Consider the following 24,523-nt stretch of genomic DNA (forward strand, 5'->3'; position numbering starts at 1 on the left):
ATATATATATATATATATATATATATATATATATATATATATATACTCATATATATATATAACACTGACAGATCCTAACATACCAAACATCACTACCTTTATCTCCTCTTCTCTTCCAGCATCGACTCCCGCAATGGGCCCTTGGAAACCTCCATACACTGGTCCGAACTGGGCTTGAGGGCGCGGTTCGACACTGCCTCCACGCCTCAGGGACTCGTCCTCCAGAACGTCACGGCAAGCGACGACGGAGACTACCGCTGTCGGGTGGATTTCGGGTCGTCGCCTACCAGGAATCTCAGGGTCAAGTTGATGGTTGTGGGTGAGTAGAGACTATGCTCTATATACATATATATATATATATATATATATATATATATATATATATATATATATATATAAACAACACAATCACGTATCACGTGTGGAACAGAAGTAAATTTCTTACCCACATCAGGATCAACCCCAGGTTTTTCAATTGTAAAGGCAAGGCCGCTGCCAACTGAACCTCAGGGCCCTTGCCCTTCAATTGAAAGACCTGGGGTTGATCCCGATTTGAGTCTGAAATTTATTACTGTTCCACACGTGATTGTGTTGATTGTATATATATATATATATATATATATATATATATATATATATATATATATATATATATATATATATATGTATGTATGTATGTATATGTATGTGTATACATATATATACATTTATATGTATGTGTATTTACTTGCAAAGTAAGAGCAAGAAATATGTTGATTTGTCAACAAATACTGATCATGTGACAAATATCTTTAATTCACCATCGATTTGGTGAATTAATAAACATACTTGTCATAGTATATGTTTTATTACATGCTAACAAATCATAAACGTAATTCTTGCTTTTTCCTCTTAAGTAAATCTCTATATATATATATATATATATATATATATATATATATATATATATATATATATATATATATATATAAATATATATATTATATATATATATATATATTTATATATGTATATATATATATTATATATGTATATGTTTGTGTGTATATAATATATATATATATATATATATATATATATATATATATATTTATATGTGTGTATGTGTGCAAAAAAAATTCATATACATATATATAAATAAATATATATATATATATATATATATATATATATATATATATATATATATATATATATATATATATATACTCTTCAAGGTAAGAGCAAGGAGTTTTTGTGATTTATCAACAAATTATAAACATATTTCATGGCAAACATATTTATTGATTCACTACATCGATTAGTACCCGAGATGAGTGTTACTGTTGATTAGATGGAAGTATTAAAAATGCAGATTAAGAAAGAGATTTTGAGACGATAAATATGATAATTGACAAAGTAAATTAAGAGTATTTAATTAAATCAGTCAGTTTACTGAGTAATTATACAAAAAAGAGATACACGGGGAGAGAGAGAGAGAGAGAGAGAATTTTTGACTACCTTCTCTCTGACTAAAATAATCCTGTTTATTTCTATATGAAATACAAACAAAAAGTAAACCTACCTTTATTTGGTCATTTATCTGTTTAAATAGAAACTCTCGTAAAACAAATAAAGAACTAAGGAGGTATATTTGCGTTATTCTGGTTGACAGAGTCGGTAAAATTGGCTTTGTTCATCTTTTCTATGTCTTTTAGTTCCTTATATGGAAAATTAATTATTTTCCAAAATTTAGAGTAACCTGAAGGTGGATTATATTTGAAAATATAGGACTTCAACGCTTAAATAATTAAAATGCTATGGTATCATTTACAACACATTTCTTTCAGTCATAGTAGTCTGAATATCAAAATATTGTCCTTAAATCAATGCCTTTGCATTTAATCATAATTATCGTATCACCTTTTAATGCAAAATTTGGGTCTGCAACAGTAAGAGAAATCTAGCTGCAAATTCCTACAAAGTTCCGATGTTTATTGAATATATTGCATTCTACTTTTTGGAGCTGACGACAAATATCCACAACTGATATCACTTAAGCTAAATGTGATTGGCTGATTATGGTTACAAGGATATCTGCTGTTTTATATTGACTGTCAGCTCCCAAAAAACTGACTACATTCATTGTATGCATAATGCAAAAATTCATCATTCAGAAATATTAAATTGCAGTTTGTGCTCACATTTACACATAGACTTAAATGCACTTGTGAGTCGGGGATAAACTTGCAAGGTCTTTTTCATAGTAATGAACTCCCTAACTAGAATAAGTTTAGACTTGAAACCGAATGAATTTGTAAGATTTTTCATCTAACTACCTTTTATTTTCTTTCCTCTGGTCTGGTTAGGCAAGGGCCTTTCAGGTAGCTCGCCCAATTAGGCGTTTCATTAATGAGAAATTTTTAAAAGACCTTGGCTTCAAAGTATTAGCTATGAAAAAACTTGCCGGCTTTTGTTGAATTTGTGGAATAAGGGGTTATCTATTATTCAAGTATAGTTTGTCGGGATTTTCATCGGTCCTACCTGTATTAACGTCATCAAAAGGAAGGATATACTGCATGCAAAAACATTTTGGTTCATGAACGGTCTTTATGATGGATTACTAGATTAAATACTAACGAGTTATTTATAAATAGTAATTCAAAGGATCACGCGATCTCAAAATGAGCCTCCTTTATGAGTTTTATAAAGTATTTCAAATGTTTCCGCGACTGAAAATGGTGACATAAAAGGAGAGTTTTCTTCTAAGTTATATTAAGTATTGCAAACGTTTCCAGGACCTCAAAGTAGCGACTTAAAAGGAATTTCCCTCTAAGTTATATTCAGCATTGGAAATGTTTCTACGCCCTCAAAATGGTGACTTAAGAGGAATTTCCAATCTAAGTTATATACAGTATCTCAAATGTCTCAGCGACTCGAAAGGGTGATTTAAGTGGAGTCTCCCTCGTGGTTTATACACGGCATTTCAAATGCCCCCTCAGCACATTCTCGGACATGAATGAAGAGTTTCGTAACTAAGCTGAAAAGGAGTATTTCCGAGTCTCCCGTAATCTCAAGATATTGGCATAAGAGGAGAATCTCCCACCTCTTCACCCCCATCAAGCCTGGCAAATCAATGCCCCAAAAATAGTGCATGAAAAGAAGTCTCTCTCTCTCTCTCTCTCTCTCTCTCTCTCTCTCTCTCTCTCTCTCTCTCTCTCTCTCTCTCTCTCTCACGCAACCCCAAGCAAGACTGGCTGGCAATCAGAGCTCTCTCATAATTCCTCTCAGAATTCAGTGGAGGTCCGCCAAGTGTGAATGATGTTTCCCTTTGCAGTGCCTCCCCGACGAATCAGCATCACCAATCAATCGGGATTAGAGCTGAGCGGAATCATCGGACCTTATCCCGTGAAGGGCAAGCTGACTCTCACGTGCCAGACCACAGGAGGTTGGTTTGTTTGTTTGTTTTTTTGACTGTTTACCTTTCAGCTTTTGATGTTCGTCGGCAGGTAGACCATGTTCTTCTCAGAATGTTCTCGCGTTGTTTAGTTAGCAGTTCGTATTGTACTTGTTTGCCTTAGCTATTTGCTTACTTTGTCTGATAGTAATTGTAATAATTATCATAATAATAGTTTTTTAGATTATTCGAATCTGTTCTGTGTTTTATGTAAATATTTATTCTAATATTTCCTGAACCGATAGTATTAGCTTTTACCATTATCAGAATTTCTGTTTATATTTAATGTATGAGGTTCACTGGAATTCTTACTCTTTTGTGGGATGGATAGTTCTTGTAATATTCTCAGGTTTTGGTACCTCTCGTAGTTTTACTTCGTTAACAAGGATTGCTACATCTTCTGCTCGTATTATGAAAAGCTTCTGTTGTACCCGGCATAACTTTTCAACTTTCACTTGTATTTGCGTAATTTATACCTTTATATTTCTACCATATTACCTCATGCCATAAAGATTTCGGGGGTTATTCATCGCATTTAGATATATAATTCGTCGTTTGAATTTAATATAAGGATACAGTTTTATATTTTTACCGTGAGCTTCATTTTCTCTCTTATTAATTATTATGGAAAATGTTTCCTGGCTTTTACGGAGATATCTCGACTTTCTCGTTTATAAATTAGTTTCTTTACAAAATCTCTTGATCCGATTATTTGGTTTTTCTGTTTAAATAGCTTTAAGACTGTTGGATTTTAATTATTAGGTCCTTTAGCTGATGGAGAGCTGCAATTATCTATTTGATCTACTATTCATGTAGTTTATCACATAATGCAAGTTAAAGATAATGCTTCTGTTTCTAAAGTTTATTATAATTTTTTCTTATTACTATTATCATTCCATAGAAACATTTAATTTGGACCCTTGTGCATGAACTAAATTGCAGTTTTTGTGTAATGGTAATTTGCAGAGGTTTATATGTATATGTGTAGATATATATATATATATATATATATACTGCATATATATACACATATATATATTTTTATATACATATATATATATATATATATATATATATATATATATATATATATATATATATATATATATATATATATATATATATAAATGTCTTTCGACCTTCCCAGGCAAACCAAAGCCACAGATCACCTGGTGGCATGGGACCTCCCTCTTAGACGAAGTCATGGAATACAGCGAGGGAGAAATTGCCACAAATATGCTGACGTTGCCCAACCTCTCACGTCAGCACCTGTTTCGACTGCTGACTTGCAACGCCACGAACTCAAATATGTCACGACCCTTGTCAGCGTCAGTTACTTTAGACATGACTTGTGAGTATTGGCTTGAAGTTCTCAGTTTATAACTCTTATTTGCGTAATAAGAATTTCCGAGAGTACTAATATGTTTATGTGTCAACTTTATATCCATGTTCTTTAAATACAGCTAGTAATTACTAACTTATGTATATCATCACATAGCTCATTGCACTGAAATTGTAGGTTTTTGGTACATACAGCTTAAAAATGAGTAAAAATTTAAGGAGAAGTAGTTTTGACTAAATTTTCTTCAAGTTCCTCTTTCGATCTTAGTTAAACATTTTTCTTTTGATCATAATTTAATCATATTTTTCTGTGCTATGGCTTGGCTATCATGGCAGTTTGTTTATAGACGAGTATGGAGATTTGAACCGACCGTTGAAACAGTCGGCAGTTGATTAATCCGGTAACTTACGTGAAGCATAAAAGTAGAGGAACCTAGCGTGCTGTTTGCTTTTGATACAGCTTCGTGTTTTCTTGTTTTTTTTTTTTATAAGATTTTGCCTCTGAAATCTACAGTTTTATCTGTACTTCTTTTACAAAGAAATTTTAATATTTTCAATTTTTTTCCGAAAGATATATTATTAAGAACATTTTATTTATTAGTTATCTCTTACGGGAAAATGTACACTATCAAGATTCTCTAAAACATTCCTGTATTGACTCTTTTTTATAAAATACTAAATGCTTAGACATATTCTTTTCATACATCATCAAAATTAGAGACACAACTTTCTTTAAATGCAAAGACTTTATCACTACGTTCCGCCCTAAAATAACATCTAAGGAAATCAAAACCAGGAACTGACCCGAAACTAAACCTTCTTCTCTTACATCACCATTCACGTACAGTTCCCCCGGTGGAAGTCAGAATTTTGGAGAACAATTCCCCGCTCTCCGAAGGCCAGAAATATAAGATGGTGTGTGAAGCCATGGGGTCAAGGCCGCCTGCCTCTCTCACCTGGTACCTGGATGGAGTTCAGGTTCCAAACAGCAAAGATCAGGTAAGCAGTCGGTTGGAATTTCGTCACTTATTTTATGGCTTTCTGTCTTTATTGGGAAGATTTTTTCAATTCATGAAATTTATCACTGTAAGGAGATAGACATATAGATAGATAGATAGACAGATAGATAATTATTGACCTGTATGGAGAAAGAGAAATGATTTGATTCAGAGAATTAGGAAGTTTATATTTTATTCCGGCTTATGTTTGGGAGAAAAAAAACGTAATTCATAAGAAGAAAAGGAAGACGAAGAGAGAGAGAGAGAGAGAGAGAGAGAGAGAGAGAGAGAGAGAGAGAGAGAGAGAGATAACTGAACTGAACCCAGGAGTGTGGGTTGGAATGCATGGCTTATTTCTTCGTAATAATTAAACCGGACCCACTGAAATAAACTTAGATGGTTTTACTGAAAATTCGCTCTTCTTAATCATTTAATCCGGATTCGAATATTAATCAAGATTCGAGGTTTATTTTCCCTCATCTGTATTTGTCTGTCTGTCCATTTTCATATGCATGAGAGACCTGCGTGGGGGGATCTTTGCCATTTGTCATTTTAGAAATAATTACATTTTTCTGAAGGAGTCCAGCAGAGAAATTACACATTTCATGCTAGCACAGTTCGCATGTTCTTGTCGAGTAATTTTTACCAAGAGACCTCTTTGTTTGTGTCATTGCTTTTAGTTGTTCATGTAAAAAGCATTGCATTACCATTTCACAATCAATACTTCATTATCATTTAAAGCAGAATCAAGCGCCTGTTTATTTCGTCATCGACTTCTTGTTTTATGAAGAGGAATTTTTTATACTTATTTTGTTATTGAGTTATTAATTAATGTCTCGCAATTTGTCAGTTCACCATTGTCTTTTATCACAAGTACTGGAAAGCTTGTCAGCTCTACAAATTCTTTGACAAGCATCAAGAGGAACATTTAATTTAATATAACGATTCATACATTCTTCGAATTCATTAGCATTCTCGAGTATCGTATGCAATTAATCCCCTTGATGTAATGATCACCTGCGAATCTGGATTACCATTCTCAAAATGCAGTTTGGAATCTTATCCTAAATCAAATTCCAGCATGAACAATTAGGAATCTTGCCATTAAACTAATTTCTGCTTATGCAGCATTGCCAAAATACAATTTGGAATCCTACCTTTAATTTAATTCCAGTTTATGTAGCATTCCCAAAAAGCAGTTTGGAATCCTACCTTTGATTTAAATCCTGTTTATGTAGCATTTCCAGAAAGAAATCTGGAATCCTACCTTTAATCTAGTCCCTGATTATGTACCATTCACAAAAAGTAATTTGGAATCGTACCCTTCATCTAGTTCCTGATGAATACCATTCCCAAAGACCAATTTAGAATCGTACCCTTAATTAATTCCTGCTTATATACCATTCCTAAAAAGCCATTTAGAATCGTACCATTAATCTAGTTCCGTCTTATGTACCATTCCCAAAAAAGCAATCTGGAGTCGTACACTTAACCTAATTTATGCGGATGTAACTCCCAAAACCCATCTAGGAATCTTATACTCATGTTAACTAATTCCTCTTTATTTTTCATCCCCGAAAACTCTCAGATTCTGCACGACGGGAACATGACCCGGTCCATCGTTTACATCGAGCCCTCCCGAAATGACAACGGGGAAATCCTCTCCTGCAGAGCGGACAATCCCCTGCTGGAGGGAGGGGCCGTCGAAGATGCAAAGAAACTCAACGTTTACTGTAAGTAGAAGCGGTTAACGTTTTTCCTGTTTATTTGGCAATTTTTTTTAACCTCGTTCCAGTAACTTACTCCATACTGTCTAATAACTTATTTACTGTATACCTTAGCTATCAGTGTTTTTTTTTTTTGTTGTGGATTGATTTCCTTTGAAACTTGATGTAGACTAGGCTATATATATATATATATATATATATATATATATATATATATATATATATATATATATATATATATATATATATATATATATATATATATATATATGTGTGTGTGTGTGTGTGTGTGTGTGTTTTTGTGTAAGTGTGTGTATGCGTTTGTATATACGTTGGTAATTATGTAAGCTCGCACATACGCATGTATATACGTTGGTATTTATGTAAGCTCGCACACACGCATGTATATATAATTACACGAATTAGGCTTCAATAAGACGGGATGGTTTAGATTCCGGACTCTTTAATTTACATAGTACAAGCATTCGAAGACGTACAGTAGTCTTCTTCGTCAAGTACCGATGCATTGGTACGTGATGAAGATTGTACTTCGAAAGTTTGTACTAAGTAAATTAAAGAGTCCGGAATCTAAATCATCCCGTCTTATTGAAGCCCAATTCGAGTAATTAATATCTATCCACACTGAAGTTGTGTAGCTATATTGTGATGTATATAATATATCTATATACTGTATGTATAACTGAATCACGAAAATATGGATCGTGATGAATACATAAATAAAGACAAAATCCACGAATGAAAGAGAAACAATGGAGTGCTGCTAGGCCTTTCGACTGTCGTCCTTTGCTTAGCTAGGTGAAAGAAGACAGTCGAAAGGCCTTGCAGCACTCCATTGTTTCTTTCCTTCGTGGATTTTACTTTTATATATATATATATATATATATATATATATATATATATATATATATATATATATATATATATATATATATATATTGAAGATCAATCGCTTGAACTTGATGTCTTAAGTAGTCTTAGAGCTGGAGGAGAGAATAAAAACGAGAAGTTGTCCAAGCGCTTTCGTGTTTCCACACCTCCTCAGAGTCAAGTCACAAGAGCGCTGAGTCAACTTCTCGTTTTATTCCCCAGCTCTATGATTAATATATATATGTATGTGTGTGTGTGTGTTTATATATATATATATATATATATATATATATATATATATATATATATATATATATATATATATATATATATATATATATGTGTGTGTGTGTGTGTGTGTGTGTGTGTGTGTGTGTGTGTGTGTGTAACTTAATCACGAAAATATGGAACGTGATGAACATGCAAATAAAGACAAAATCCACGAAGGAAAGGGAAGCAATGGAGTGAGTGCTGCAAGGCCTTTCGACCTCTTGTCCTTAAATTCTATATGTGTGTTTTTGTGCGCGCATGTATATGCGTATGGCTATGTCTATGTATGTGAATGCATATATATATATATATATATATATATATATATATATATATATATATATATATATATATATATATATATATATATATATATATATATATATATATATATATATATATACATACAAACACAATCAGTTTTGCCTGGATAATATTCCGGGTCGTTTAAATATGAATTTTCTCTCTCTCTCTCTCTCTCTCTCTCTCTCTCTCTCTCTCTCTCTCTCTCTCTCTCTCTCTCTCTCTCTCTCTGTAATATCTCATTTTAAATCATCCCTTGCAGATTCTCCTAAACTGCAGCTTCACACTGGCCTCGGTCTCGACGTGACAAACATCAAGGAAGGAGATGACATCTACTTCGAGTGCAACATCCAGGCAAATCCGCCTGTATCCAAAGTCCAGTGGTTCCTCGATGTAAGTATTTTATTACTTTTCTCATTTGGAAGGATTTTGTGTATGTATATTTTGTCTGTTCGTGTTTTTCTTAGTCTGCACAATCTGCTTTTTTCAGCTGATGGTAAATATACACAGCTGATATCGCGGAAGCTATTCTTCAGTGACGGAAGTTAATCTTTCTATAATACACTGGCGAATCAAAAGCATGCTATAAACTTTATTGATGCTTAATTCGGATATTTACCGTTAGTTAAAAAAAAAAAAAGCAAGCTATAGGACAAACATTGCTTGATAATATTCGTGTATTCTTTTTTGCTTTTGCTTATTTTGTTATTGGAATTAACTGAATGTTTATCTGCTCATATATATATATATATATATATATATATATATATATATATATATATATATATATATATATATATATATATATATATATATATCCTGTATATGTATGTATATATATATATATATATATATATATATATATATATATATATATATATATATATATATATGTACAGTAAATATATATGTGTGTATGTGTTTATGTTTATATATATATATATATATATATATATATATATATATATAGTATACATACATATATATATAAATATATATATGTATATATATATACATATGTGCAAATAATGTATGCATATTAACAAAAGTCAGAAGGTTAATACCTTATGGTCCCAACCCCTGCATTAGCTCAATTTCTCTTATATCTCTTCTTAGGGAAGGGAGCTGGAGCACAACAAAACGTTCGGCGTGATCCAGAGTAACATGAGCCTAGTTCTCCAGAAATTAAGTCGGAATTCCTCAGGATTTTACACTTGCAGAGGCACCAACGTGCAAGGCTCGGCCGTATCTAACGCTGTCCAGCTCAAAGTGAAATGTAAGCCTTTTCACTTATTTTGTAATAGACCAGTGAAGTTGTCATTATGATCTTGAGTCAGGTAAACATACTATCTTTTCATACTCATCGTACAGCCTATACAGACTTGTGAAGTGAATAAGCGGTTGTGTATTTTCACACATTTTGAACCCCATTTATGTTATTTCCTTTGTTTTTTAATGGCTATATTGATTTCCTATCTTTTTTCTGTAGACTTAGTATTTTATATTTGTCCAACATGTCAAAGAGCCAGCCTTATTGAAATCACTATTACTGCCAGTTTTCAGTCGTTGGAAAATCTTTAAAAAGGTTGGTAGCTTAGTAACCAGGAGGGTATTGGCTACGGTAAATTGAGATCACAAACAGACTGATTACCTATCAAATTATAATGATTTTTTCACAAACTTCCTTTTATGTCATCCAATCAATTAAGGGCTTTGTAGTTCAGTGATATGGACGGAAAAAGAGTAGTTTATCTGTTTTGATCCCTAGAAATAAAAGGATTAATCATGTGTTATGTAACAGACAACCCATAGGTACATCAGTACTGCTGATCTGAATACCAAAGCATAATGGCTGTTTATTTTCATTCCCTAAACATTATAAATGCATTAGTCCAGTTAATTTAATGCATATAGCGAATATATATATAATATAATTCTACTTTCAAGGGGGCTGTTTAGTTGCCCCTATTTTTCTCTCTGAACAACAACACACAGCTATTGGATGTGTAAGATAGAAAAGAGACAAATCTGTATGATTGAAGGGGAGAAGCGGTTAGTCTTAATTTGAGAATGCTTTTAAAAAAAACTGTGAGGATGATGGGTTAGCACTAAAGAATGGAAAAACGCCAGGAGTCAGTGCTACTAAACCAATGAAAATGTGATTAAGCGGCTGACCAGGGTGTATGAGGTATGAGTAGATAAGAGAAAGGTTCTGTACGAATGTATCAGGTGAAAAACAATATACCATTTTATAATGGTAAAGGAGATACAGAAGACAGATTTACTGGGTAAAGTTGTAAACATAGGTCAGCTTTTAAATACATTTATGGACTGAGTGTTAAAAGAAGTCTGACAGACGTGTATGGTTAGATTCTAATTGAGAAGAAAGACAAACAACAGGGGAAGAGGGGATGTAGAAGAAGTGTTGCTATGGGACAGTTATAGATGTATGTTTTGTGTTGGTTTCCGAATCCTTTTGTCACCAGATCATTGACAGCTTTTCTCTTGTTCCTCCTGTTTAGTTTCACCAATATGTGCGGAAAACCAGAAGTGGGTCTATGGCGGAGGGCGACGGCAGGCAGTGAACGTGTCCTGCGAGGTGGAGGGACATCCTCCAGCCAGGTTCTTCCGCTGGGCCTTCAACACCTCCAGCGAGTACATGGACATCCCCAAGGAGGATATATCAACATTCAACGGCAGCAGCGTGGTCACCTATACGCCCCACACGCACCACGATTTTGGGTCACTCCTCTGCTGGGGCATCAATGACGTCAACGTGCAGCAAAAACCCTGTGTCTTCCATGTTGTACCAGCAGGTGTGTTGAAAAGGAACTAGTCGTGCATCTGGCAGGTGTGTTCAAGCATAATTAATCGTGTGTTTGGCACCCTACATTTCAAGCCAGTTTTATCTAATTATTAGTAATGGCTACCTGGGGGTAAAGAGGCCTTTTAGTATTAACTAAGCAATTCCTGTAGTAGTAGTGAACAATACTTATAAGAAGTATATGTGATTCTATAGATAAGCACAAGTGAAAAGAAAATATCCTTTCTCTGTAAACATATTGATGTATAGGGCACAGGTACACTCTGACTTCAAGTAGGCTTTTTTCGTTTTAATTGAGGAAAGACTTTATATGTTGATACCTACCAAGTGCAAGGAGTATGGATGCAAACTCTTTGTGTAATGTTAATTACTTACAGTATACATTTCAATTGAAAATGCCCAACGAGAGAATCCGGGTTGGATTAGTCTAGGTGAAGCCGTGCCCTAGGCCGGCCATTACGTGGGGTAAGACGTACGTTGAAAGGGTTAATAGAACTCCGATCCGATTGAGCCACGTTCTGTTAAAACACACTGCGACCCATTGATCCGAAAAGGGAAGGCTTTAGAGAGTGTGTGTGTGTATATATATATATATATATATATATATATATATATATATATATATATATATATATATATATATATATATATATATATATATATATATATATATATATATATATATATATATATATATATATACATACATACATACATACATTTTGCTTACAATAGACATAAGTACATCGAATTTACCAAAGTATTCATTTTACAATTATTATACTATCATTCAGTGGTGTAATTCATGCCAATACTTGGCAAAACAAGTATTTTATTGCCAGATTTAAATCAGTGTTTTATCATGACTTTAACTTGAAATCAATAAGTGTCATTAACAGAGATTTCATTTAGAAATCTATCTCTTTTGAAAGCCAGCATAGCTTTAATAACACTTGAAATAGGACGACGTAAATCAAACGAAATAATGAAATATAATCAAACATTTAACCGTAGTATGTTATGTTACGAAACGTAATAAATAAATAAATCATTGTTATATTAAAATGTAAGGTGCAGTAATTCCTGTCTTTAGTAAATAGTAATTATTAACATCAAAACGAATTACTGGATGTTGTGATATACTTTTGCTAGGCTTAGAACGATCTATTCTTTAAGGCAATGAGGAACTATTATGTCACTAGATTTTTTTTTTTCGTTTTTTCTTTTAGCTGCCGGTTAAAAATCCGTAGTCGATATCATTCAAGCTTCTCTCTTGCTCCTGGTTAGTCGATGTGTCTGAACTGCAACCAATGGTAGGTGTTGAGCATGAGCGTCAGCCAATTACGATTAGTTTAAACGATATCGTCTGTGGATTTTTACCCGCAGCTCAAACCTCAGCCTCTCGTTAATTAAAGTTAATTGTAAAAGATTTCCGTTTAGATACTGAAATGATTAAGAGAACTTGGGTGTCATTCACTGTACACTTATCAAATAGAAAATGATTGTACTGAATAAAAGTTATCTCAGATACTTTTCTCTTTTATTAACCAACTGATAAACCTTTATTGAAAGACTTTCACAAGCAGAGACCACTTAACTTTCTCAAGGGACAAACTTTATATCAGTACAAATCATTACTGTTTTGAGTGTACTTATCATACGAAGGAGAAAGAGATAGATTGAAAATATAGTTTGCTCATTGATAATTGCGATAAATAAAGATCAAAGTAGTTAGACAGATAAAAAAAATACATTTAGAATGATTACAACACACAGGTGAGATCACCTCGACTTGGTCTTTTCCAAGTAAGAGAGAGAGAGAAAGTAGTACCTATATAATTACCCAGTCGTGATCTTCCCTTGAGAGATATACAAACAGACGATTACTATTATTCTGTCTTACTGCAGTGGTAAGAACTCGAGTTATGGTCACATTCATACAAGAAGAGAGAAGGAGGCTGACAGATAGACAGACAGAGAGAGAGAGAGAGAGAGACAGTTTACCACACGAGTAATGATGAGGTTATGGTCACGCATACATAGTGCAAGAAAGAGAGAAACTGAGAGTGATAGACAAAGTGAAGGGTATTGAGGATTTGCGTTAACAGGAGGAAAAGTTACTGAGAGTAATGAGTTTTTACGCTGGAAGGAAAACGCATATTATTAAATAAAAAAAAAAATTGGTGACCGCAGAAACGGGGAAAAACATTCAAAGGTTGTCGTCCAAGGACTGTAGAAGCAAGATTAAGTCTGGCCGGATGAAAAAGTTGTGATAAATCTAGGAGACTTGGAATATATAACTGGCTCGGTCTGTGAGCAAGAAAGGCTGGGGTTTTGCTTGGTGACTTCAATCCAAAGGCAGGTGACAGAGAAAGAAATGGCGTGGTTGATAGCCACGGAGTTCGTGGAGAGAATACGAATGGGAAGAGTCGTGTGCAAAAGCGTTCAGGAAAAGGGTTGGTGGTTGAAAATAGATTGGGTTTTCCGAAGTTTGTTATTTGTAAGTATACAAGCTAACGTATGTAATGTTTCACTGGGAGTAGCTGGAGGCATGTCTCGTCATTATCTGGTTAAAGCAGACGTGTATAAAGGTTTTCTTAATTGGAAAGAAAAGGCTGAAAATGTGACCATAAATATAACTAAGGTGTTTTAGATTGTCAGGGGAAGATAAAAGTGAGATACTAGGAAAAAATAATTGAAAGACGGAAACGGTTTAAGAAACTGATGGGGCAAAATCTAAGGGTAGGGTCATGGAATCAACAGAGAGTATGGAGTAGCTGATTTTTTCAGATAACGCAGAATTGACTGGGGATTGCAAATGGAAATTACGAAAACAAATGAAACAGTCTCAAAGTGTTTAGTAGAGAAAAATGATCACAGTAAATGTGAGCAGAAGTAAGGTTTAGAAGTCAATGAAAATCATGAAGGCGGAATAACGAGGCTTGCACTGATGTGCTTTTGCATAATAGCCCGTTGAAGATTCATGATTTGTCTGAAGCTTTTGTAGTCAGTACTTATCAGCCTTAGAACATAGTGTCACACACTTCTACTTATTGTGAAGGATACAGTTTACGACTGAAATAAAACTTTGGAAAAAGTGACGTGGACATCATAGAAAAGTCATTATAACCCCCCTGGCTCCGCAGAACCCTAGCTGCCTAGGTTTTGTAGTGTCTTTCCAGTGCCTCTTGAATGAAAAACAAGTTTGGTAAGACATGGACCAAGAAATCAGGTATTAGAAAGACAAACACCAGCAGGAGACTATTCCAAACAAAGGCCACTAGAGGTAGGCCTAATGTGTTTGTATGGAGTGTTAATAAGTTCCCATCATTCGCCATCAGTTAAAGAAGGGACAACAGATGGACAAGATAAAAAAAAATATGGCATTTGAGATAGGATCACCATAGACGAGATGGAGTTATATCTTGCAGTTTTGTCTTCAAATTCTTCGTTTTTATCACCAAATCTGCAGACTATTTATTGCGCAATTACTTTCAGCTGTTTTCTCGTAGTTTACCCATGTCGATTAGTGTTCAACTTGTCATTCGTAACGAGATATTTCCAGAACACTGCAATCAGGTTTTATTGTTTCCCAAGTGGCAATTTTAACAAAGGTGACATTAAGCTCTGCGACATAAGCCTCAATTACGCCAGCAATAAATCCCACACAGCACAACCATACCTAAAGCATGTGCCAAAGGTGGTTAGCAAAGGTATGCTTTTCAAACACTGGAGTGAGAAACATTGCTGAGATTTGTCGCTAAATGCAATGTCTCGTATATCAGTGTCAGTTCGTAATTAGAAGCGTTGAAGGCTAAGAAAATACCACATAGCCAGAATTAAATGACCAGCATCACTAGAAATGAAAGCAATAATAGTGGCAATGATTCATTCACTAATATAAACATGAAACTTTCATTTTCATTGATCAGTATTATTATGAAGATTGCATTAACCTTTTGAGTGTGTGTGTATGTGATTACAGTTCAGCTCCTATAACAAGGAATGTTATTCCCCTTTCTAGCACCCCCAGAGCCAGTTCACAACTGCAGCGCATGGCACAACGCAAGCGCAGCCGGAGAGGTGGTCGTGGCGTGCCAAGCGGGATGGAGTGGAGGACTGTCCCAAACCTTCACCCTCGAAGTTCGAGTGGGCCCCTCATCTTCAGGGGACCAGTCTTCAGGTACTGTGTTGGCAGCACTCATGGATCAGATCGAGCCCCACTTCACAGTGACTGGCCTGGCCCCGGGCACCGAATACGAGCTGGCCATCATATCCTCCAACGCCCAGGGCACAGCCAAGCCAACCCGAATTATCTACCTGACGCCCATTGACGTAGCGGAAAAGCGGACCAGCGCTGCTGCGGCGGATGCGGAGGGACCCTTCCAGTTATTCGCGATGACTCCTTTGCTGGCAGTGCTGACGGGGGTCGTGCTGTCGGTTCTTCTCCTCTGCTTCATTATCTTGGGGGTGGTGATCAAAATGCGGAAGGCCCGAAACAGGGAGCAGACACAGACGAAGATCCTCTACGATAAGGCGTCTACAAATACCAACGGGTGTGACGAAGGTGGCTTCATACAGCAACAGCCTCAAGCTCAGGATCCACAACCAGATATTATCCTCGTTAAAACAGGTAATGTTCAGTGAAAATATCAGTGAATTCATGATTTGTATTAAGTGTTAGGTCTCTCTTAATACGAGTAATGTTAAGTGCAGTTCACTTTCTTGGCAAAGTAGTAATATATGATGCTTATAACCATTAAAAGTATTTTAAATTTGCTACGCTATCGTCATTATTTGCATATTAAAACAGTGTCACAACAGGGAAGAACTCATTATTCTAAATCATCATCGCCAGGGAAAGTGCCTTTGCAAAAGTCCACTATTCATATCTTTCCCGTATTTTTATTGCCACAAATCTCCACTCACCTCCAGCCTCCTCTCTCATAATTTTCATGTCAATAGGTCTGGGTCTTAATCAGTCCTTTTCAAAGGATAGGTATTGTAGGTCTTACCATTGTATTCCTCCATAGCAAAATGTCATCAGAATTGTGCAGTGTCATCGAAAACGCTGAACTGGAAAGACTGCAAAGGACCGCCTGCTCTTGCTATTGTGTGCTCAAGGAATCTTTAATCCTTTCATGTTTTTCACGAGAATTTCGTTTTGGAAGACAGGAAAAGCAAGAATGATAATAACAATAATTGTGATCAGTTTGGTGATGAGGATGGAGATAAAAGATAATGACCTTCGAAAGGAATGTGATGTAGAAAACTTAACATGTACAGGCAAATTTATAGTCTTTTTTTCTTCTTCTTCTTCTTATTTAAACTTAGCAGAAGCCGACACCGAGCGAAGCCGTCAGCTGATCCAAGAGTGTTCCTTACCGCTCGAAGAATCATACTGTGACAGTTCCAGCAGCTTGTTGAATAATGTAAGTACCGAGAATATGAACATTCTTTGTTTTGGTGGGGGGGACTTATTTATTCAGTGATATTCTATACCTATTCTTTGATTATTCATGTAGGATATTCTCATTAGAAATGAATTGTGAAGGAGACTTTAAATAACCCTTTTGAGAAAGAGATCTTGCTTTGTATCTTGCCTTTAATCAAGTTTGTTTCGCTGCTGTTTATTCTCTTCTGTTGCTTCAGTTCTCAGAAGGAACACTTATCATGTTTCCCTTTTAGGTATCTTAGTCTAACATACTGTTTTCCATCAAGCATACAAACAAATTTCAAATAGGTGGAAACATGGTTTAAATAGCAATATTCCCTTCCGAAAATAGACTGAAAAAATAACTATGGCGATCTGGATCTGGGCATTATATGCTGATCCCGACTGCCTACCCAAGGACTCATGCGCCCCTGAATGTCGTCCGAAAAAATAAAAGGTTAGGTGACAATTGTAAGAAGCTTCAGAGAAAGTCAGTTTCAGAATTACCAAACCGATCGCACATTTTTCATGAAGGTTTTCATTGAAATAATATTAAATTAAATGTGAACTTCCAGGAAAAATTATAATAAAAAATCTACCATATATATAATTCGGAAGTGTTATCGACCAAGACGGAAGAGTCAAATCTGTTAATGATCTAATCGAGTGTCAATTCTGGATTTAGATTTCTTAGAGAATTTCCAACCTCTTCAGTATAGTAAGATAAAAGAAATAGAAAGGAATACTACTGGTTAATAAAATATAAAATGCAAGCTCGTATAATATTCATCTGTGTTTGGAATGGTTTTATACAAGAGGTCTGATGACGTCATCAACCACCGTTGACATATTGATATACTGTAGTTGCCAGGTGCCACTTACGTAAAATAATCAGATTTAATCTTCGACAAATATTTACTTTAGGGGATGTCTGCGCTTTCATCGTGATAACTATTAAAGGTGCTGATTCAGTGGAGATGTTGTGATATATGCCCTAGCCCTCATACATATTACTCTCTGTATTTATTAACCGAGAAAGTAATCAACTAGTTAATTATGCAGAAGTTACCTTCCTCCATTGTAGCCATCTAGGAGAACTCTAATTCTTACAGAAATGTTGATTTTGCATCGTTAATTGTTGTTCATCTCTCACTATAACATTACATGTTACATAATCTGATGAAAAAGCATTAAAGAAGGAAATTATATATTATATCATTGATTGGTTAAAAAATTCTAGTAGATTTTTGTTATGACTCTATAGTCCTTGGATAAGGCTTTTTGCGCCATGGGACACAATAACTGGTTACTCTTCCGTGAGCAAAAGTATCAAATAATTAGCACTTAACTATCATTTATTGTTCTAAATCTATTTAAAAATATTATATAAACAATTTAAGATTTTGTGACAACAGACATATACATCAAGACGAGATATGTTTAAATAAATGACGGTTCAGAGTTAAAATGTTAGTGTTATAAGGCAACCCTTTCATTAATGACGTCATCGACAACCAATGATAGGACAGGAAATTTCCCGCCTAAAATGAAGGAATTTTGTAGTTCCTTCAGGTTTATGGGTTGCTGTTCGATGTTGTGCCAAAATTGGCCGAAATTTCCAAGGGCCATGACTAGATTATATTCACGTGATAGTGATGGATCGTATTTATTCCTTGTTTTTCTTTGCCAAATGACTTTCACATTTTAAGGAACATATAGCATTTCCGAATCCACATTTTTACCAGTCTTCGTAAACTTTCTCATTCTTTCCTTATGTTACATTTTTCTCAGAATCTTTGATTAAAAACCTGATTTTACAAACAAGACAGCAAAAAGTTGTACAAGCGTCATCACTACAGTAAATTGAGGGAATTAATCTGTAAATTTTACCTGCAACATAGTTAGGCTTGTTTACACATAACAAGAACAGCAGGCAAAAAAAGCTGGTGTTTATCCTTTCCTAGCAGGAATATTGTTGTTTACGCTATCTGATGACGTCATTAACCATAGTTGTGAATGAGAAGTAGCGGACCCTCCTCCACTCTCGGTGTTTACGTATTGATACAGTTGCCAGGTGTCACTTTGTACAAATTTATACAAATATCATCTTTGATGTGTCTGCGCCTGCACAAAGTTAGCCGATAAATTTAAAGAATCATAGCAGGTGTAATGAAATAAGAACTTGATCTCTATATGCAGTATTCTCTGAATTACTCAACCGTTAGGTAATTAGTTGGTCTTTATCGGTGATTTATTCAGTCCCATCTTACATTGTAGCCAACTGAGGGAACACTAGATCTCACAAAAAAATTTGTTTTGCATCGAAATTTGTTGTTAACTTCTCGTTACAAGTATTTCAAATTTTTACACTCTGAGAAAAAGGCATTCAGTAAACAACTTAGATTTTATAGCATATATTTAGTGTTAAATTGAAGTAGTTTCTTTGGCTATAACTCCAGACTCCTTGGATAACATGCTCCTTACACCATTAAAACAAAACTTGGTAACTGTTCAATGAAGGAAAAGTATGAATATTTAGTACCTCAAGGCAAATTTTTATTTCTTATACATGTGTAGATCTTCTAAATAGATACTAAGACTTTATGGCAATATGTATACATAAAATGACAATGCTTGCATATAAAAATCATGGTTAAAAATTTAATGTTAATAACATATGGCAACTGCTCCATGACGTAATCAGCAAGTGTAGTAAAATGACGTCATCAACAGCAGGATTGTCGAGAGATTCACCAGGTTTATGGGTTGCTGTTTGAGTTTCCATCATTTAATAAGTGAATATAAACAAATTTGACAAATGTTTATTTATTGGGTCATAATCTAAGAGTTAGTTTTTGAAGGCAATGAAGGATAAGACACCTAAGTGCTTTTAGATGTATTATGCCAGAACAAACGAAGGTTCTTTGTTTTTTAATTAATTTAATATCGATGAAAATAGCTGTTTTTTTTTTTTTTCAATATACATCATCCCTGCACAAAAAAGACAAGGAATGTGTCCATAAATCAGGGTTAAAAATTTGAAGGAAATAACATATAGCAACTTCTTCATGACGTATGCAGTAAGTGTAGTAAAATGACGTCATCAACGCATGAAAGAAGGGACTTTCGGGAGAACAACCCGGTTTATACGTTGCTGTTTGAGTTTTTCCAAAAGTCGCCTTTTTTTTATTTTTCATGTTTTTTCGTCTTTCCCGTTATTTGATTAAAGAATGATAGCCCCTTGCATTGAATTTTTGCAATTAATTAATAAATATTTCAACAATTTACGAAAAGTTATTTACTAGGTCACTTTTTGAGGCAAGATGGGACAGTCCCGTAAGGTCTGTTAGTAATTTATTAAAGGGGGAGAAGGCTTTTTCATATACATCATTTAAATCATCCTCGCAGTCGTATTTTATACCATCCTCGTAATGAGGTTCGTGAGTTGCTTCTTCCCTTTCACAATCTCTCTTTCTTTCATCCCCTGTTCAGTGACTTTGGTTAAAGGATGATGATGATGAAGATTTTGCCCTCCAAAAGAGGTAAAAATTTGTTTCTACTGAATTTGGGACAATGAAGCACGTCGAGTCCCAGACTTCAGAATTAATCATCATCATCATTAGCATCTTTATTATTATTATTATTATTATTATTATTATTATTATTATTATTATTATTATTATTATTATTATTATTGTTGTTGTTGTTGATAAAATACCTACGAGCATTCACGTCCCAAACAATACCAAGGAGAAAGAGACCCAGTAGTGAAATTTGCTTCTATATTCTTTTTGTTGTACAAACATTTTTACAGATGTGTAATTTACAAAGTACTGCTCTTAGATTAAACATTTTCACTGATGTGTGATTCACAAAGTACTGCACTCAGATTATGGTAACTCCTGCCATCTGTCATCTACAGTCCAGTGACCTCTGTTTATTACAATATATCTTCCAGCCCTTGATTCCGTCTACGGTCCGTTGTATGTCTCCACCTGGTCCTTGCCCGTCCTTTGCCTGTAAATAATAAGACACTTTCAGATATCTCATATTCTTCTTGCATTTTATTTATGATAGAAAATTTAGTGCTGAATACTCCGGAATACACAATTCTTACTATAAAACTTAAACCTAAATGGTATATATTAGGTAAAGAAAAAGTACTAAAATTGTTTCCTCACGAACTTTGAAGGTATGCTTTCAAACTTTTTACTTACAAATGACTTTCTATACAAAAGTTTTTATTGAACAGATAACTGCACTAAAATATATCTTCCGATCCCTGCACATTGTTAGTTGTTCCACTTCTATACAGAGATAGTCTTGCTTATCTGAAATGCCAGTAAGTTTCATCAAAAATTCTCACTGCTTAAGCTCAGGGAACTGACTCAGAGTTTAGAATGACAACAGGATCTGACCCAGGGGACCGCTAATGGTTAATGAATGTACCTTTCGTTGAAAAATGACAAATTCTGAAAGTAATTTGTATTTTTCCTAACTATACAAACCTGATGTCTTTATTATACTGTATGAATTACCACCGGCGTAGCTGGAACCGGCTGTTAAACTTTTAACAAGGTGGCGTGGCAGTTAACTACTGAATGATTGGGTGGGAGTCCCGCCAGCCCGGTCGGCAGAGCGTCACTTTACTTTCGGCCCAGGTGAGCTTTTGTCAGCTTAAGGCGTGGCATGAGGCGGCCATTAAGTTATAAATACCTCAGGTTTGTACACTTAGGAAAATTACAAATTACTTTCAAAATTTGTCAGTTGTTCCTACACGATATACAAACCTTTCGGTCTTTATTATAGGAAGACGTACTTCTTGGAGGGAGGAAGCTGGGTAAGTCTCTGAACTGACTGGCAGTTCGGTGTTAGGTCTTCTTCCTGGTCGAGAGATCAAGGAAGAGGACCATGCCTTTGACAAAATGAACGAAGTGTAGGGACTGTATGTTCAATTGCCCGACTTCTGGGCACTTTCTCGAACAGATGAGTATAAAAGCTGCATCATTCGAGAAGAAATGCTAGGTTGACTCTTGTCGGTGGCAATGATAAGGCCATGTATCAGCTGCCACGGTAGTTGGCGGTTAGTAAAGCCCAGCAACCCGGAGTACACAAAAACCCCGACTTTGGCCCTCTATAACTCTGAAAATACTCAACCGACCAGGATGAATCGAAATCCATTAAGCCGTTCCGGAGATCCAGATATCGGGTTTTGGCATTCAGGGGATGTGGCTGGGGGTAGATGGGTGGGTGAGGGTCCTAACATGCCTGTGGAGCAATAACAGTAAAAGATACAGCCATGAAACTTAGTTTTTTTTTTTGAAAGCTCGTATTCTGGAGGGATACCTTTCGGGATTTTAGTTTTTTTTTGAAAGCTCGTATTCTGGAGGGATACCTTTCGGGATTTTAGTTTTTTTTTTTTTATTCTGAAATACTCGTTTTATTTTTTTTTGAAAGCTGGAGGGATACCTTTCGGGATTTTTTTTTTTTAAATAATGAATTTTAAAGGTACAGTGGGCCATTCAAAGTAGCCCCCAAAATTCAAATTTCCTGATGCTCAGGTACAGAATGCTCACAACATCAGAACAGATGCAGTTTTCTTAATGCGTGCGAATAGCAAGTGGTGTTAGGGAAACCTGGCTGACTTACTCTGAATTATCTATCTATCTATCTAACTATATAATACTACAACTCTCCCTCTCCTTCCCTTCCTCCTACCCCTTCCCCTCACCTTCCATCTTCCCTCCTTTCCCTCTTCCAACCCCCTTCCCTTTCCTCCCCTGCCCGAGCACGAGATCAGGTGTTAATTTAGCTAAGTCCTCCCCTTCCCCTTTCCTCTTCCATCCCCCTCACCCTTCCCCTCCCCTCCCCGAGCACAAGATCAAGTGTTAATTTAGCTAAGTCCTCCCCTCCCATTCGCTCTTCCCTCCACCTCCCTTTCCCTCTTCCATCCCCCTCACCCTTCCCCTCCCCTGCCCGAGCACAAGATCAAGTGTTAATTTAGCTAAGTCCTCCCCCCCCTTCCCTCTTCCATCCCCCTCACCTTCCCTCCACGAGCACAAGATCAAGTGTTAATTTAGCTAAGACCTCCCCCTCCCTCTTCCATCCCCTCACCCTTCCCCTCCCCTCTCCAAGCACAAAATCAAGTGTTAATTTAGCTAAGTCCTCCCCTCCCCTTCCCCTCTTCCCTCACCCTTCCCCTCCCCTCCCCAAGCACAAGATCAAATGTTAATTTAGCTAAGTCCTCCTCCCCTTCCCTCTTCCCTCCACCTCCCTTTCCCTCTTCCATCCCCCTCACCCTTCCCCTCCCCTCTCAAAGCACAAAATCAAGTGTTCATTTAGCTAAGTCCTCGCCTCCGCTTCCCTCTTCCCTCCACCTCCCTTTCCCTCTTCCATTCCCCTCACCCTTCCCCTCCCCTCCCCGAGCACAATATCAAGTGTTAATTTAGCTAAGTCCTCACCTCCCCTTCCGTCTTCCCTCCACCTCCCTTTCCCTCTTCCATCCCTCTCACCCTTCACCTCCCCTCCCCAAGCACAGTATCAAGTGTTAATTTAGCCAAGTCCTTCCCCTCCCTTTCCCTCTTCCATCCCCCTCACCTTTCCAGGCACAAAAATCAAGTATTAATTTAGCTAAGTCCTCCCCATCCCTTTGCTGTTCCCTCCACCTCCCTTTCCCTCTTCCATCCCCCTCTCCTCCCCGAGAACAAGATCAAGTGTTAATTTAGCTAAGTCCTCCCCTTCCCTCTTCCATCACCCTCACCCTTCCCCTCCACTCACTGAGCACAAAATCAAGTGTTAATTTGGCTAAGTCCTCCCCCTTCCCTTCCCTCTTCCCTCAACCTCCCTTTCCTTTTTCCATCCCCCTCACCCTTCCCCTCCCCTCCCCAAGCACAATATCAAGTGTTAATTTAGCTGTCCTCCCCTTCCCTCTTCCATCCCACTCACCCTTCCCCTACCCTCTCCAAGGACAAAATCAAGTGTTAATTTAGCTAAGTCCTCCCCCTTCCCTTCCCCTCTTCCCTCACCCTTCCTCCTCCCCGAGCTCAAGATCAAGTGTTAATTTAGCTAAGTCCTCCTCCTCCCTTCCCTCTTCCCTCCACCTTCCCTCCACTCTTCCCTTTCCCCCTCTTCCATCCCCTCACCTTCCCCCCCCTCAAAGCAAAAAAATCAAGTGTTCGTTTAGCTAAGTCCTCCCCCTCCCCCCTTTCCTCCACCTCCCTTTCCTCTTCCATCCCCTCACCTTTCCCCCCTCCCAAAGCAAAATATCAAGTGTTAATTTAGCTAAGTCCTCACCTCCTCTTC

At 36.2% G+C, this 24,523-nt stretch overlaps 2 protein-coding genes across 11 annotated transcripts in view; one reads left to right on the forward strand and one right to left on the reverse strand.

The window, feature by feature from the left end:
* LOC136834746 (kin of IRRE-like protein 1) overlaps positions 1–24,523 on the forward strand; it is a 237,787-nt gene that overhangs the window by 197,081 nt on the left and 16,183 nt on the right. For all 3 annotated transcript variants that reach the window (XM_067097346.1, XM_067097347.1, XM_067097345.1), the window contains 10 exons: positions 120–319; positions 3,317–3,427; positions 4,584–4,787; positions 5,625–5,776; positions 7,364–7,508; positions 9,226–9,356; positions 10,080–10,239; positions 11,486–11,779; positions 15,812–16,420; positions 17,125–17,219. In XM_067097346.1, coding sequence (XP_066953447.1) covers positions 120–319; positions 3,317–3,427; positions 4,584–4,787; positions 5,625–5,776; positions 7,364–7,508; positions 9,226–9,356; positions 10,080–10,239; positions 11,486–11,779; positions 15,812–16,420; positions 17,125–17,219 — 2,101 coding nt within the window. The remainder of the gene's footprint in view (positions 1–119; positions 320–3,316; positions 3,428–4,583; positions 4,788–5,624; positions 5,777–7,363; positions 7,509–9,225; positions 9,357–10,079; positions 10,240–11,485; positions 11,780–15,811; positions 16,421–17,124; positions 17,220–24,523) is intronic.
* The window catches only part of LOC136834745 (uncharacterized), a 179,301-nt gene continuing 175,767 nt past the window's right edge, over positions 20,990–24,523 (reverse strand). For all 8 annotated transcript variants that reach the window (XR_010851863.1, XR_010851865.1, XR_010851867.1 and 5 more), the window contains one exon: positions 20,990–21,238. The gene's annotated coding sequence lies outside the window, so the exon portion shown is untranslated. The remainder of the gene's footprint in view (positions 21,239–24,523) is intronic.

The sequence above is a fragment of the Macrobrachium rosenbergii genome, chromosome 54 (genome assembly GCF_040412425.1).
Source record: "Macrobrachium rosenbergii isolate ZJJX-2024 chromosome 54, ASM4041242v1, whole genome shotgun sequence".
In the NCBI taxonomy this organism is placed as follows: Eukaryota; Metazoa; Arthropoda; class Malacostraca; order Decapoda; family Palaemonidae; genus Macrobrachium; species Macrobrachium rosenbergii.